At 35.8% G+C, this 12330-nt stretch overlaps 4 protein-coding genes across 4 annotated transcripts; 3 read left to right on the top strand and 1 right to left on the bottom strand.

Moving 5' to 3' along the window:
* Window positions 1-3194: 3194 nt before the first annotated feature.
* LOC106292924 (zinc finger protein MAGPIE) lies at window positions 3195-5636 on the top strand. Its single transcript, XM_013728591.1, has 3 exons — window positions 3195-3520; window positions 3719-4115; window positions 4644-5636. The coding sequence occupies exons 1-3, from the start codon at window positions 3376-3378 to the stop codon at window positions 5539-5541; spliced, it is 1440 nt and encodes a 479-aa protein (XP_013584045.1). The 5' UTR covers window positions 3195-3375; the 3' UTR covers window positions 5542-5636.
* A 2587-nt stretch (window positions 5637-8223) lies between these two features.
* Window positions 8224-9051, top strand: LOC106292849 (protein E6-like). Its single transcript, XM_013728517.1, has one exon. The coding sequence runs from the start codon at window positions 8318-8320 to the stop codon at window positions 8978-8980; it is 663 nt and encodes a 220-aa protein (XP_013583971.1). The 5' UTR covers window positions 8224-8317; the 3' UTR covers window positions 8981-9051.
* Window positions 9052-9248: 197 nt separating this feature from the next.
* Window positions 9249-9951, bottom strand: LOC106293826 (uncharacterized protein At4g28440). Its single transcript, XM_013729466.1, has 2 exons — window positions 9645-9951; window positions 9249-9567 (listed from the first exon to the last, which is right to left on the bottom strand). Exons 1-2 carry the CDS (start codon window positions 9874-9876, stop codon window positions 9377-9379), a joined length of 423 nt encoding a protein of 140 aa, XP_013584920.1. The 5' UTR covers window positions 9877-9951; the 3' UTR covers window positions 9249-9376.
* A 1245-nt stretch (window positions 9952-11196) lies between these two features.
* LOC106344225 (ethylene-responsive transcription factor 9-like) lies at window positions 11197-11739 on the top strand. Its single transcript, XM_013783638.1, has one exon. It carries the CDS (start codon window positions 11197-11199, stop codon window positions 11737-11739), a length of 543 nt encoding a protein of 180 aa, XP_013639092.1.
* The last annotated feature ends 591 nt before the right edge of the window (window positions 11740-12330 follow it).

Genomic DNA, 12330 nt, shown 5'->3' with positions numbered 1-12330 from the left:
CCGGCGGCGACGGCGGAGCTGCGGCGGCGGACGGTGGTCCGGCGGCGGAGCTGCGGTGGCGACGATTCCGACGGCGGCGCGTGCGTTTCACGCGCGCGCGAAGGGCGGTTTTCTTGAGGCGCGTACGGCTTCGTCCGGGCTCCGATCGTGACGCGGTTGGTGTCTACGGCTTCGTCTCGACGAGAGGAACACGATGATGGCCTTGGATGCACGAGATTCGCAATGGTTAAGAAGTTATGGTCGATTTATTAAAACGGCCGAAACTTAACTCAAAACATGGCGGTTTCCGGTTACCTCGAGCTGCGGTTGATGATGATGACGAGCTTGACGACGTCCTGGCGTGCGGTGGCTCCGGCGACGAGCTCAGGTGAGCTTTCTCTCTCTTTCTCTCTCTCTTTCTCTCTCTCTCTTTCTCTCTCTCTCTCTCTCTTTAAAGAAGTTGGAGATGGTGGAGATAATGGAGATGGTGGAGATGGTGGGGATGGTGGAGATGGTGGGGATAGTGGAGATGGTGGGTCATTACAAATTCGTTCCTATTATTTAGAGTGTTTTCCATTTATGATGATGATATGTGTGTGTGTATATATATAAGCTATGATTATCTCACTTTTATGGACCAAAAGCATGTGGTATATCGGCAGTGTACTCTCTAGATCAAAATCTGTCTTATCAATGTTATTTTTATTTGATTTTTCTCTTTTAAATGGATCTAAAAATATATCAATTAAACCATTTAGGAACATAAGAACAAAAATTAATCTGCTAATGCATGTTGTTCGAAAAAAAAAATGATTTCAAATTTCAGTTAATATTTTCCATTTAGAAAAATCATGTGTTTACATTCATTTACATTTAGCAAACCTGTTTCAAAACAAAAAAATTAAAAATTTTATTAAAGATATGTGAACAATCATTTTTGAACTTAAAAGATTTAATTGAAGTAAATAAATCTTTTTAAAGTAAATTAAACTATTGATGCATTCTCCATAATATCGAACTTTCATCATTGTTGTTTATTAACTAGGTAGTTTTTTTTTTTTTTGAGAAAGGGCCTAACTAGGTTTGTAGTTTTTACTATAACTAATACAAATATTGACTGTAAGAATTCAAATTAACAGTTCTTTGAAATTTAAACTGTATGAGCTGTCTGTATACAGCTAGGTTTGTTATTATCAAAACTAGGTTGATCAAATTCAAATCAACAGAGCTCTACAATCCATCTGCATGATTAAATAAATATGTCGATGTCATATTATCGTTCTTTGGATACATGCATACATAAACGCGTACCTTGATTATCTGGTAAAGTACAGTACTATACTATATAACGAAGTCTCGATAATTTAGGGGAATATTCTAGTGCCGCCAAAGTTCAAGAAGAAAAGTCCAAAACTAAAACATTAAAGAAACGTTATCATTTATAGGAATCTTAAAACATGATTACATTATGATTAAAGTGGAAATTACCTAAAGAATTGGTGAGTAAGTCAGCCCACAACCTGACGACGTCTCGTCCTTCCAAAAATTCACCTGCATTTTGTCAGTTATCTGTCTCTCAATTTCTTTCAATTAATTAATTCACCATAATCATTTTACTTTTCAGCGAGGGGGGTAAAAACAGATTTAGTTTTTTTTTTTTGACTAAAGGCAACAGATTTAGTTTACTTTTGTTTGAAAATGATATGATCGAGAATTCGAGATTTTGATATATCAAAAAAAAAAATCAAAGTATCTAATTTAAGTAGAAAAATATGTTCTACATAATATTTTTCTAATATAATATAATTAATTTGGCACTCTTGATAGTATACGACTCAGAGTCACATGTTACGTTGAAAATAAACATTTTATGAAGGAAAACACACTTTGTTATATTGGAAAAACGCTTTGCTAAAGAAAAAGGTAACATTGCAAAAAGATCCTTGTAGTAAAGCATGAAAAAGATTCTCGTTCCTAACAACTTTATAAATCAATTCCAGATAGCATTCGTAATTGTTTTTATCTCATATAAATGGGAAAATGATGTTCCAAACATCAAAATAAAATTTCTTGTATCGTGATATTAATCTTATTTGCTCAATGGAAATGTTTTAAAATTACAATAATGATGGTTAATTCAGTTTGAATTATTTTGGCTATCAGTTAAAAGGAAACTATAAAAAGAAAAAAGAATAATTGAAGTGGGGTACTTGAGAAGAGTTTATGGAGTATGTCGCATGGGTTTTGATTTCACTGTCAACCAGACGATTATTCTCTTTTACCTATTTAGGTTCTTAATTTCTTTGTCGTATGTTGTTGGATTTTACCTTATGAACACGTGCATGGGTACACGTGCATTGCAGGCTTTGTTCTCAATGATCAAGAGATGCAATCACTGCCGTTGGATCTGTTTCCTTCTTTGACCACCCTCAATTTACGGAAAATGTAAATCTCAATTAGTCAATTATGAAAAGGATCAAGAAATAGTAGCTATCATGTAAACAAATTCATTATTCAACATCTAGATTGCATTACGATGCCAGTACTTCAGTTCTCATAGTTTTTTTAAATTCAGTTCTCATAGTTGTAGTAACCAAAATAACTATAACTCTGTACTTACCACATAGTTATTGAAGACTTTGGTCCGCTTCTTACGAAACTTCAACCAAATCTAATTTTGAATGAAACTAATTTTTACCTTTCAAATGTTTTTTTAAGACTGAATTGCTATTAGTTCGTGATATATTGTACTAAAAATAACACTTCTGTCAAGTACTAAATATAACACACAAATATATGAGTAAAAGAAAAAGGAAAGGTAATTGACACAAAGATGAAAAAGAAAAAAAAAAGTGATTTTTATTTTACTTTTTGTTGACAAAAAAGGAATAAAGATAAAATAAACAAGGCCAAATAAATAATGAGATCATCATTCAAAATAGAAAAGGCAGACATAGTAACTTTCTGTGTGTCATGACCGCACTGCCACTGAAAAACAAATATCAAATATTGAAGATAAGTTTAGGGGTAATATGTAGTTGGTTTCCACCGCCATTAACTTTAAAGTAAGAAGTAGGAATTTTAAAATGAGAACATTTTGAAAGTGTAATATATAAAATGGCTGCAAATTTTTTTACTGATCAAGGTGCTTCTACATTTATTGAATGAAAGATGAATATTATTTTCTTATTGCACATATGCGCTTATATTAAGTGTGTCTATATAAGTATGCAACCAACATAACTTCTCTTTTGTATTTTCCTCTCGTTCGCATTTACATCTGATTCTAAGTGTTTATAGTTTTTCTCTCTCTTAATTATCCTTTCACCCCCATCTCTAATCTTAAGGCTTCTCTTTTTGTATCTCTTCCAACAAAACTTTGGTCCAGAAGAAGTCATGACAGCTGAGGATCGGACAATTTCAAGTAGTGGAGGATATGTCCAAAGCTCATCAACAACTGGTCATGTTGATCATCATCATGAGCTTGAATCCTTTAATCCTCCTCCTGCTAAGAAGAAAAGAAACCTCCCTGGAAACCCTGGTAATAATTAAGTTAAATAGATCAATTAATTAAACCCTAATTAAGAAGATAAAAAAAATGTTAACAGCAAAGTGATCTTCTTGATTTGTTTTCTATACGATCTTGATCTACAAACATGCATACGTTTTACAGATTAGATCATTCATAGGATCCATTATCAATATCATAAATTTTATTTGATTATTCCGATCTCTACAGATCCAGAAGCCGAAGTCATAGCTCTATCCCCAACGACGCTTATGGCCACAAACCGCTTCCTCTGTGAGATATGTAGAAAAGGTTTCCAAAGAGACCAGAATCTACAGCTTCACCGTCGAGGACACAACCTCCCATGGAAACTAAAGCAGAGGACCACCAAAGAAGTACGGAAACGAGTGTATGTGTGTCCAGAGAAGAGTTGCGTTCATCACCATCCGACAAGGGCACTAGGTGACCTTACAGGAATCAAGAAACATTTTTGTCGGAAACATGGAGAGAAGAAGTGGAAGTGCGAGAAATGCTCCAAGAGATATGCAGTTCAATCCGATTGGAAGGCTCATTCAAAGACCTGTGGGACTAGAGAGTATAGATGTGACTGTGGTACAATTTTCTCCAGGTATTTAATATATAAATCTTTACATCTCTTCATCACGTATTATAACTTATGTGAAAGCGCTTATCATGATCAATATGCATTCAATGATTCAAACATGAATAACTTTATTATTAGTAACATTAGCTTGAGTTAGTAAATATATATTCTGGTAATGAAAAAAAGAATGAAAGACTACTATCACTTCAACTAAAATAGTCTACAATATCACTGAACACTATATATAAACAAATTTGTTTTATTATGTTGTTTGTAACTAAGAGAAGATAAGTTTAATGTATTGTTGTTGACTTGTGGGAAGTGGCCAGCTTTTATAGGGTCTAAAACGAAATAGCTGAAGAGTTTTAGTCTTTCTATTTGTCATTCTCTGAGCGTACATGCTTCTTGTTTTCTTGAATAAGACAGTTCCTTGGATTGGCATATTTTGGTTAAAGTAAGAGGTACAACCGTAGTAGCTATATATATACATAAACATAAACCTATGTATGTGTGCATAATTGTGTTGATTAATTGTTAATTTTTTGGATACAGGAGAGACAGCTTTATCACGCATAGAGCATTTTGCGACGCCTTAGCAGAAGAAACCGCTAGGCTAAACGCAGCTTCTCATCTCAAAAGCCTTACCAGTAATAACCTAAACTACCATTATCTCATGGGCACACTTATACCATCACCACCACCATTTCCATTCGGACCACCACAGCCACTGCAACAGCACCACTTCCCTATAACGACCAACACTTTCGATCATCATCATCATGACGTCATGAAACCTGCTTCTTCGCTCTCCCTATGGATGGGAGGAAACAACAATCATCATCAAGTGACCGTAGACGAAGGTATCGCACCGCAAGAGGATTACAATTGGGTTTTCGGGAACGCAAATAATCGCGGCGAGTTAATAACGACTAGCGATTCACTTATCACTCATGAAAATATCAACATAGTTTCGAGTAAGGAAAACGCAAACGCGGCTACTTCACTTTCCGTGCCTTCTCTTTTTAGCAGCGTCGACCACATCACACAAGACGCAAACGCAGCTTCCTCGGCGGTTGCGAACATGTCAGCAACTGCATTACTTCAAAAAGCGGCTCAGATGGGCGTGACTTCTTCTACTCCGACGACGATCACCACCAAACAATCCACGTTTCATCAGACTGTAGAAGAAGGTGGCAGCGATAAGTTCTTCGCTTTGTTTGGACCGAACAGCGTCGGTTTAATGAGTAACAATGGTCTTCAACACGAGATCGAGAACCCTAGAAGTGGCGTTACGGTAGCCTCGGGGATTGATGAGTTACAAAACTACCCCTTGAAACGTAGAAGAGTTGAGAGTGTGGATGCAGGAGGAGGAGGGCAAACTCGAGATTTCCTAGGAGTTGGTGTACAAACAATGTGCCATCATTCATCCTCTATCAATGGATGGATTTGAAACACTTGTAATGAATTTGCTTTTTTGAATTTTTTCAAGCAGTCAAGAGCTTATAAAAGCTGTTATTTCGTTCATTAATTCAAAGATTTTAGATATTTCGTAATGTATCAGTGTAATCTATTGACTAAAAGTTAAACTTATTTTTGGTATGCTACGGTCTGGTGACGTGAAACTATGCAGTGGTTACGTTACGTTCAGTACAGAATTCTGATTAACTTAACGACATTATTTGATTAATTTTCTTAACTCTGTTTTGGATTAGAATCTGAAGACTTTTCTGCAATACATTTCTTCTGTATCTCGATTTATCAAATTCAAAATGATGTCTCAGAATAGAGTCTACATTCATAAAAAAATAGAAAAGAGTCCACACCAACCGGAGAAGAGCAGAATGACACATTGTCTAGGCCCGGGCGTTCGGGCCATCAGTTTCGGTTCGATTAATCCGGATTTTCGGTGTTATGCTCATAAGTCTCGTTCGGTTTTTATTAATCGGTTCCTTCCGGATCAGATTGTAACAAATATTTGAAATCGTCCAAAAATATATTTTTTAAACTTCAAAAACTGACAATTTGTTTTTTCAAAATACATAAATTATTCACAGATCTAATTTAAATTATCTAAACTAACTAAAAATTATTCAAAATAACAAATAAAACAAATTACAAAAATATTTTGAATACTCTAAAATATCTAAATCAGCTTAACATATATAAAAACATTAACATATTTAACTAATTTCGGATATCTTCGGATCTTATTTTGAATTTCAGTTCGGTTCGGATTATAACCAAACCCCAAAATACTAAACTCATAAGTTCCGCTCGGATATTTTTGTATACTAGTTTGGATTCGGTTTCAGTTTTTCCGGTTCAAGTCTAAGTAGATACTTCGAGTTTGGGATAAAAATGCCGAGGCCTACACATTGTAGTGATTCACACATTGGTATTTTCGAATAAAAATAAGATTCATGCATACTCATTAGGTATAGAAAGGTCTTGATTTGTTTTTCACAAATAGCTACTTAGCTAATAAGTGTATGTCAGTATAGTATTATATTTTGTATGTGCGTATTAGTTTTGTATCTGCATATATAAAGAGTGTATCGAGAAGTGGTGGGGACAAAAGGAAAGATGAAGGCTTTTTGGCTCAATAATTCTAGCTTAACTTGCAGGGCAATTCATAGTGGAGGTCTTGTAGGATAATAATAAGAAAATGAAAATGAAGACAGATTGAAAAGAAAAAAGAGGCATAGTCAGTGTATTCATTTGTCTAATCTAAAGCTATTATGCTAGCTAGATATGTGAGTTACTATTGGCAACAGAATATTCAAATCTCACATGACGTGACATACTTTACTAAAACTTCTAAAAACCACAAATAAATACTTGTATGATTTTTATTAGGGTCATATATACTTCATAGAATCATAGTTGTGGGTTTTTCAACGATAATGTAAAGTTTGCATCTAACCTAGCTCTTTTATACTGTTTTTATTAGTTTTTTTTAACGGTGATTTATTAAAATATTACAATTATGATATGCGAAAGATTACATAGACGATTCGACAACCAACATTACTATCTGTTTTATGAGGATCTACGCCTAACTGCATTACCTGAGCCGTCCTATGATGATCCATGTTTGACCAGATTTACTTGCATCATGTTGAAGATCCCTTGTAAGCCTTTTTCCGTCGTCTGCATAATTATTTAATAAATCGTTTTCTCCGGGACTTGAAACCTGGATTCCCGTAATCTGCAAGAAATTGCATGGGATTCGAACCTCATATCTGGGTGTAAAAGCCTTTAAATAGGTTACGGGGCTTCTGCGCTGTTTTTATTAATTACTACTATAAAATTTATATTGTCGAGAGAAGAAACGAAAGGAAGTAAGTCATCGAGTATTTGCTTTTGCTGAATACACAACCAGAACAAAACATGGGAAAGAGAAGAGGTTGCTCCCTTGCTAAGGTATGAGAAATGGGCTTACGCTTATGGTCCTTTGATAAATACGGCCCAATAGAGAAAATTATGAACTCAGAACTTTTTTATTCTGCTCAGTTGTTCCCGACAAACGTTGAAAATACCTATACATAATTGCCGACGATCACGGGACAAAAGCTGTGATAGCTTCGACTCCACACTAAGCAATCGTTGAGATTAGAAAAAACTTCATGACGCATTGTCCCATGGGTCCCTAAAGTCTTTTAATTCACAGTAAATGCCTACACTTCCCCTTTATTTTCAAATTGGACCCCACACCCATTCTTACTCATTGCTTTTTATCTTTAAGGTCTACCTAACTATCACATCTACTATCAATTTTTCTTGTTATTACCAAAATGCTATCATATTATTCAGTGATAAATCATATTAACAACAAAATTTAGCAAGTTGGTTAGTCATAGTTATCATAATAACTTTGTGATAACTCATAGAAGGAAACATTTTTAGAGCTACGTAGATATATGCTTTGACATTATCTAAGCACTGCTACCACAAATCATGATCTAATTCCAACCTTCAATTTCAACTAACTCAACCACTAAACAGTAAAGAGAAAAGTCAAAAGGCATGTATAAATAACATAACTAATAGATTTGTAATGATATTTTCTTTTCTTTTTGACCAATCAAATGCAAATGACAAATCTCCCTCCTTAATCCTCGCATGTTGCTTGGCCATTTTACTACTTGTTAATTCTATTAATACACAAACTCACTCACACACCAAAACACATCTCAAACCCTCAAATCTCTTTTCTCTCTTCTTTGATGGCTTCATTTGCTGTCCAGTTAACCTTTTGCTTCCTTGTTGCTGCTTTTTGCTTCATTGGAGAAAATGTTGAAGCTAGAGAAGGTAACCTCTTCTTTAGCAAGTTCACTCACGTAGATCGTCCAAACAACAAAGAGGTAGCTCTAACCTCAGCTCCCGCTCCGGGCCTAGCACAAGCCAATGGAAGACTCGGTGATGGGCCTTTCGGACCAGGTTCAGGTATGATTCCTCAAACCAAAGAGTCGTGGCCGGTCTCATCTACGACCACAGACGAGGAGTTCGAGAAATTGATGGCTACATTTGACGAAGAAAAGAACAACAACCAACTACCGGAAGAGTTTGAGAAGGAAGAAGAGTCCCGAGAATCAGAAGATCTTAGTGAGAAAAAGGACAAGTACAACTATAATGGATACACTTACACTACAAACAATTATAATGATAATAGGAGAGGCTACGGTAGAGAAGAAGAGAGACAAGGGATGCGTGATACAAGGTTTGCAGAGAACGGTAAGTACTTCACCAACACAAGAGGTCGGAGCTCCGAAAATGCCCCTAGCCGCAGGTATGAGAGCGCTCAAGGAAATGATCATCCATACGAGTTCGACACTATGGAGGAATACTACAAGAGCTTGGAAGGTAGTCATGAGGAGTTTGAGCCTTGAAAAGTCGATACGATTTCGTTTGAGATGCAAAAGAACTTTTGGAGTAATTGTAAAATCTCAATTTACCTTTATTTTATGAGAGATGTAAAATCTACAAATCACTTAAATTACTATATATTAAAAGTTTTAATGTTTTATCTTAAACTCAATTACAACCACAATTCCATTAAAAATAAAATCATAAGACCAACACCAATTTAATCAACAAGCTCTGAGGTAAAAACATCAAGAGCTGTGCAGAAAAAAATATATATTACACAATCTCGTCTTAAAACTAAACCAACGGATTAAAAGAAATTCATAACCATACTGAATTTAATCCACTGGTGCACTAGAGAATTCTATGAAAAGTTAAACTTAGTAAAATAAAACGTGAAAAGCAGTGACATACATAAGTTACTGAACAGGTACAGTGACGAGTTCATATTCTACCAGAGAAAGATTGTTTTGTCGGTTAACCTCGAAGGAAACATGATCAGTGACTTGAATGAGTCCCCATTTGTCAACGGCCATTCTCATCGTATCCTTAAACATGTCGATCTTTGCATTCCTCAGAGTAACAGTTGCCCCAGTCTTCATTACATCAACTACATTAGCAAATCCCAATAGAACATCATTAATGTTCAATTAAACAGAGGCAAAAACTGAGCCATTATGAGCGTACCTTGATCGTTGCGAGCAGTGAAAAGGATGCATCCAGTATCGTCACCGATAAGGCACTCGGCGATACGATGAGTTCGAAATGGCCGCGTCAACGAACCATTTTTACGGGTCGCTGGTGTGACGGGATTGGATTCAACTACTTTCACGGTCAAGTTATAGCCGTTTTTTCCTGGTTTTAGCTCATCCACCTTCACGAAAACTGGTTTCGTCTGCTGCACGGTCGTCGTTGACATTGTGTAACTCGCCCGCTTTCACGTAGAATTCTAGGGGGGTTTTCTGACTTTGGGTGACCAAGAGTCGCTGTTAGATTCGTCTCGCAGTCTTCTTGTTTAGGGTTTTAATCCTCTTAATTGGTATTTATATGGAAAATCTTACTGAATTAATGAGATTTATTACACTAAGAAATTATATATTTTTTTAAAAAAAACTGAATATCATAATGGGCTATATTTAAAAAATAAAAAATATATTTTATTTAACGAGACAATCATTATGTTTCCATATGTAAGTGGTAAAGAACTTATCGGTATGAAAATCACCATGTATATATGTTTCAATAACAAAGATTGGAGGAACAGTTTTTTGTTGCATGACAATGTTCTTAAAATCGTTGAAAATTGGTAGGTCCAATTTTTTTCGAAAAATCAGTATATTGGATTCTTAATCGATGGATATCTATAGATATAAATTAGAGTTTGGCCAATGTTATATAACAAAAGAAGTCTCAAAGTAGAGCTTGGAATTTTTTCGATTGTATGTTGCTGAAAATAATCGCATCGAAATTCTATTCGAAGAAAATGGTTCACAATAAAGCTTCTTCACTTTTAATTTTATCAGTTGTACTATTTTTTTTCTTTCTAATGTTACAAGAAAAAAAAAAACTGACCATCATAATGGGCTCAATAGTGAACTATTATAATAATGGGCTCAACTGTAATATTATTTGAACTTATGAGTAGGCTTATTTTGAGTGTTATTATACGTCAATTCATCAATTTTTTACTGTCAAGTATAAGATGCAAGTTCTATATTTTAAAATATCAAATTTAAATTAATAAAAATGTACACTTACAGATTTGTTAAGTTATTCAAATTAATTTTTCCTAACAAAGAAAAAATTAAAGCCCCTAAATTTAAAAGGCTTTCAGATAAAACAAAAGAGCCCAATATCTAGGACGTCCTTACAAAGTCCAAATCCAGAAGCATACCATTTGTAAGGAGCCGCTAGGAGAAAATAAGCGATTTGGAGAGTCCAAAAAAGAAAGTCACGCCGCATCAACATAAAAGCCGTCACCTAATAAGTAATAACAAGTACAAGTTGTACAGCTCATCAAACTCTCTTGAATCTTCTCTCTAAAGCGGCGGACTCAGTCAAACTCAAACATCATTGGCCGTCTCTCTCTCTCCCCTTATCTTTATCCTTTTGTTAAAGATTACATCATTGGCCGTCTCTCTCTCTCCCCTTCTCTTTATCCTTTTGTTAAAGATTACGTCACTTTTTATAAAACGATACTTTCACTCTTTGTAAAATATTACCATCTTTTATCGAAGATATGTCCCCAACACTGAAAAATGTGGGTCACGACGACGCCGCCGGAAGAAAGGTTAAGGAGGTGCATTATAGGGGAGTGAGGAAGAGACCTTGGGGGAGATATGCGGCTGAGATCCGTGACCCGGGAAAGAAAACTCGGGTCTGGCTAGGAACCTTTGACACGGCCGAGCAAGCCGCTAGAGCCTACGACTCCGCCGCGAGAGAGTTCCGTGGTTCCAAGGCAACAACCAACTTCCCTTTCAGCGGCGGCGTCGATGCAGGGAATGCTTTGGGGACCCATGTGACGGCGCGTGAGGGAGTTTGTGGAAATAATGTTTCGGGCGTGTTAGCTCCAACGGTTACTGGGTTTTTCTTAGATCTGCCGCATGCTACTGCGTCCAGAGAGGAGCTGGTTCGAGGTTTCCCAGTCCGGTTCGAGCCAATGGAAATGGGATTGAGTATCGGTCTCAGAACCACCGTGGAAGTCAAGAGGGATGCAGCTGATTATAAGCTGCGAAGGGATCTGAATCTAGAACTTAGCTTAGCTCCATCGATGGACGTTTAGATCTTTTTTTTTGTACTCGAGCTTAATTTTTAATTTAACAATATTATCCTTTTTTCAGTTTGTCTTGAAGAAATATATTTTGTCATTTCTTAATTGTGTCTGTACTTCTATTGGTAGATTCATGTTTCTAATGTACTTGGGTTTTATTGTTGTCAATATGTTTCTACTGTACTTAGGTTGGTCGAATTTAGACTAAAGATAAAAAGAAACCAAAAGCAACAAAAAAACCTTAACTATTTGTGACATTTTAGTCTAGGCTTAAAAGTTAAAAAAATGGTAATTTGAATTATTTAAGAGGACCTAATTAATTAAAGTCCTAACCATTTGGGTTTCGTATTGACGAGGGATGAGCAGATGAGGTATTGGTGTCAGGTGGTGTTCACGTGTGCTTTTCGCCGTCCACAAGACACGTAGTAGAATAACAAAAGTTTTCTTTCCTTCCCTTTTCTAAAAAGTCTTCACGCCTGGTGTAGCAGAAGCGTAACAAATCTCAAGTCTCGTTGATTCACTTGAATATCCGAAAGAGAGATTCTTCTCTAAGATCAAACTTGATCAAAAAAGGAAGTTTCAGCTGTAAAGCTCTGAATATTT

This window comes from Brassica oleracea, chromosome C5 (assembly GCF_000695525.1).
Source record: "Brassica oleracea var. oleracea cultivar TO1000 chromosome C5, BOL, whole genome shotgun sequence".
Lineage (NCBI taxonomy): Eukaryota > Viridiplantae > Streptophyta > Magnoliopsida > Brassicales > Brassicaceae > Brassica > Brassica oleracea.
Note: the sequence above shows the minus strand (reverse complement) of the source record. Positions and strands in the feature narration are given on the sequence as shown.

Excerpts from the sequence above, each read along its gene's own strand:
- LOC106292924 (XM_013728591.1), top strand. The coding sequence starts at position 3,376 with ATGACAGCTGAGGATCGGACAATTTCAAGTAGTGGAGGATATGTCCAA. Across the intron at positions 3,521-3,718 it reads AAACCTCCCTGGAAACCCTG|ATCCAGAAGCCGAAGTCATA; the intron begins GTAATAATTAAG and ends CGATCTCTACAG. Across the intron at positions 4,116-4,643 it reads TGTGGTACAATTTTCTCCAG|GAGAGACAGCTTTATCACGC; the intron begins GTATTTAATATA and ends TTTTGGATACAG.
- LOC106344225 (XM_013783638.1), top strand. The coding sequence starts at position 11,197 with ATGTCCCCAACACTGAAAAATGTGGGTCACGACGACGCCGCCGGAAGA.
- LOC106292849 (XM_013728517.1), top strand. The coding sequence starts at position 8,318 with ATGGCTTCATTTGCTGTCCAGTTAACCTTTTGCTTCCTTGTTGCTGCT.
- LOC106293826 (XM_013729466.1), bottom strand. The coding sequence starts at position 9,876 with ATGTCAACGACGACCGTGCAGCAGACGAAACCAGTTTTCGTGAAGGTG. Across the intron at positions 9,568-9,644 it reads CACTGCTCGCAACGATCAAG|TTGATGTAATGAAGACTGGG; the intron begins GTACGCTCATAA and ends TTGCTAATGTAG.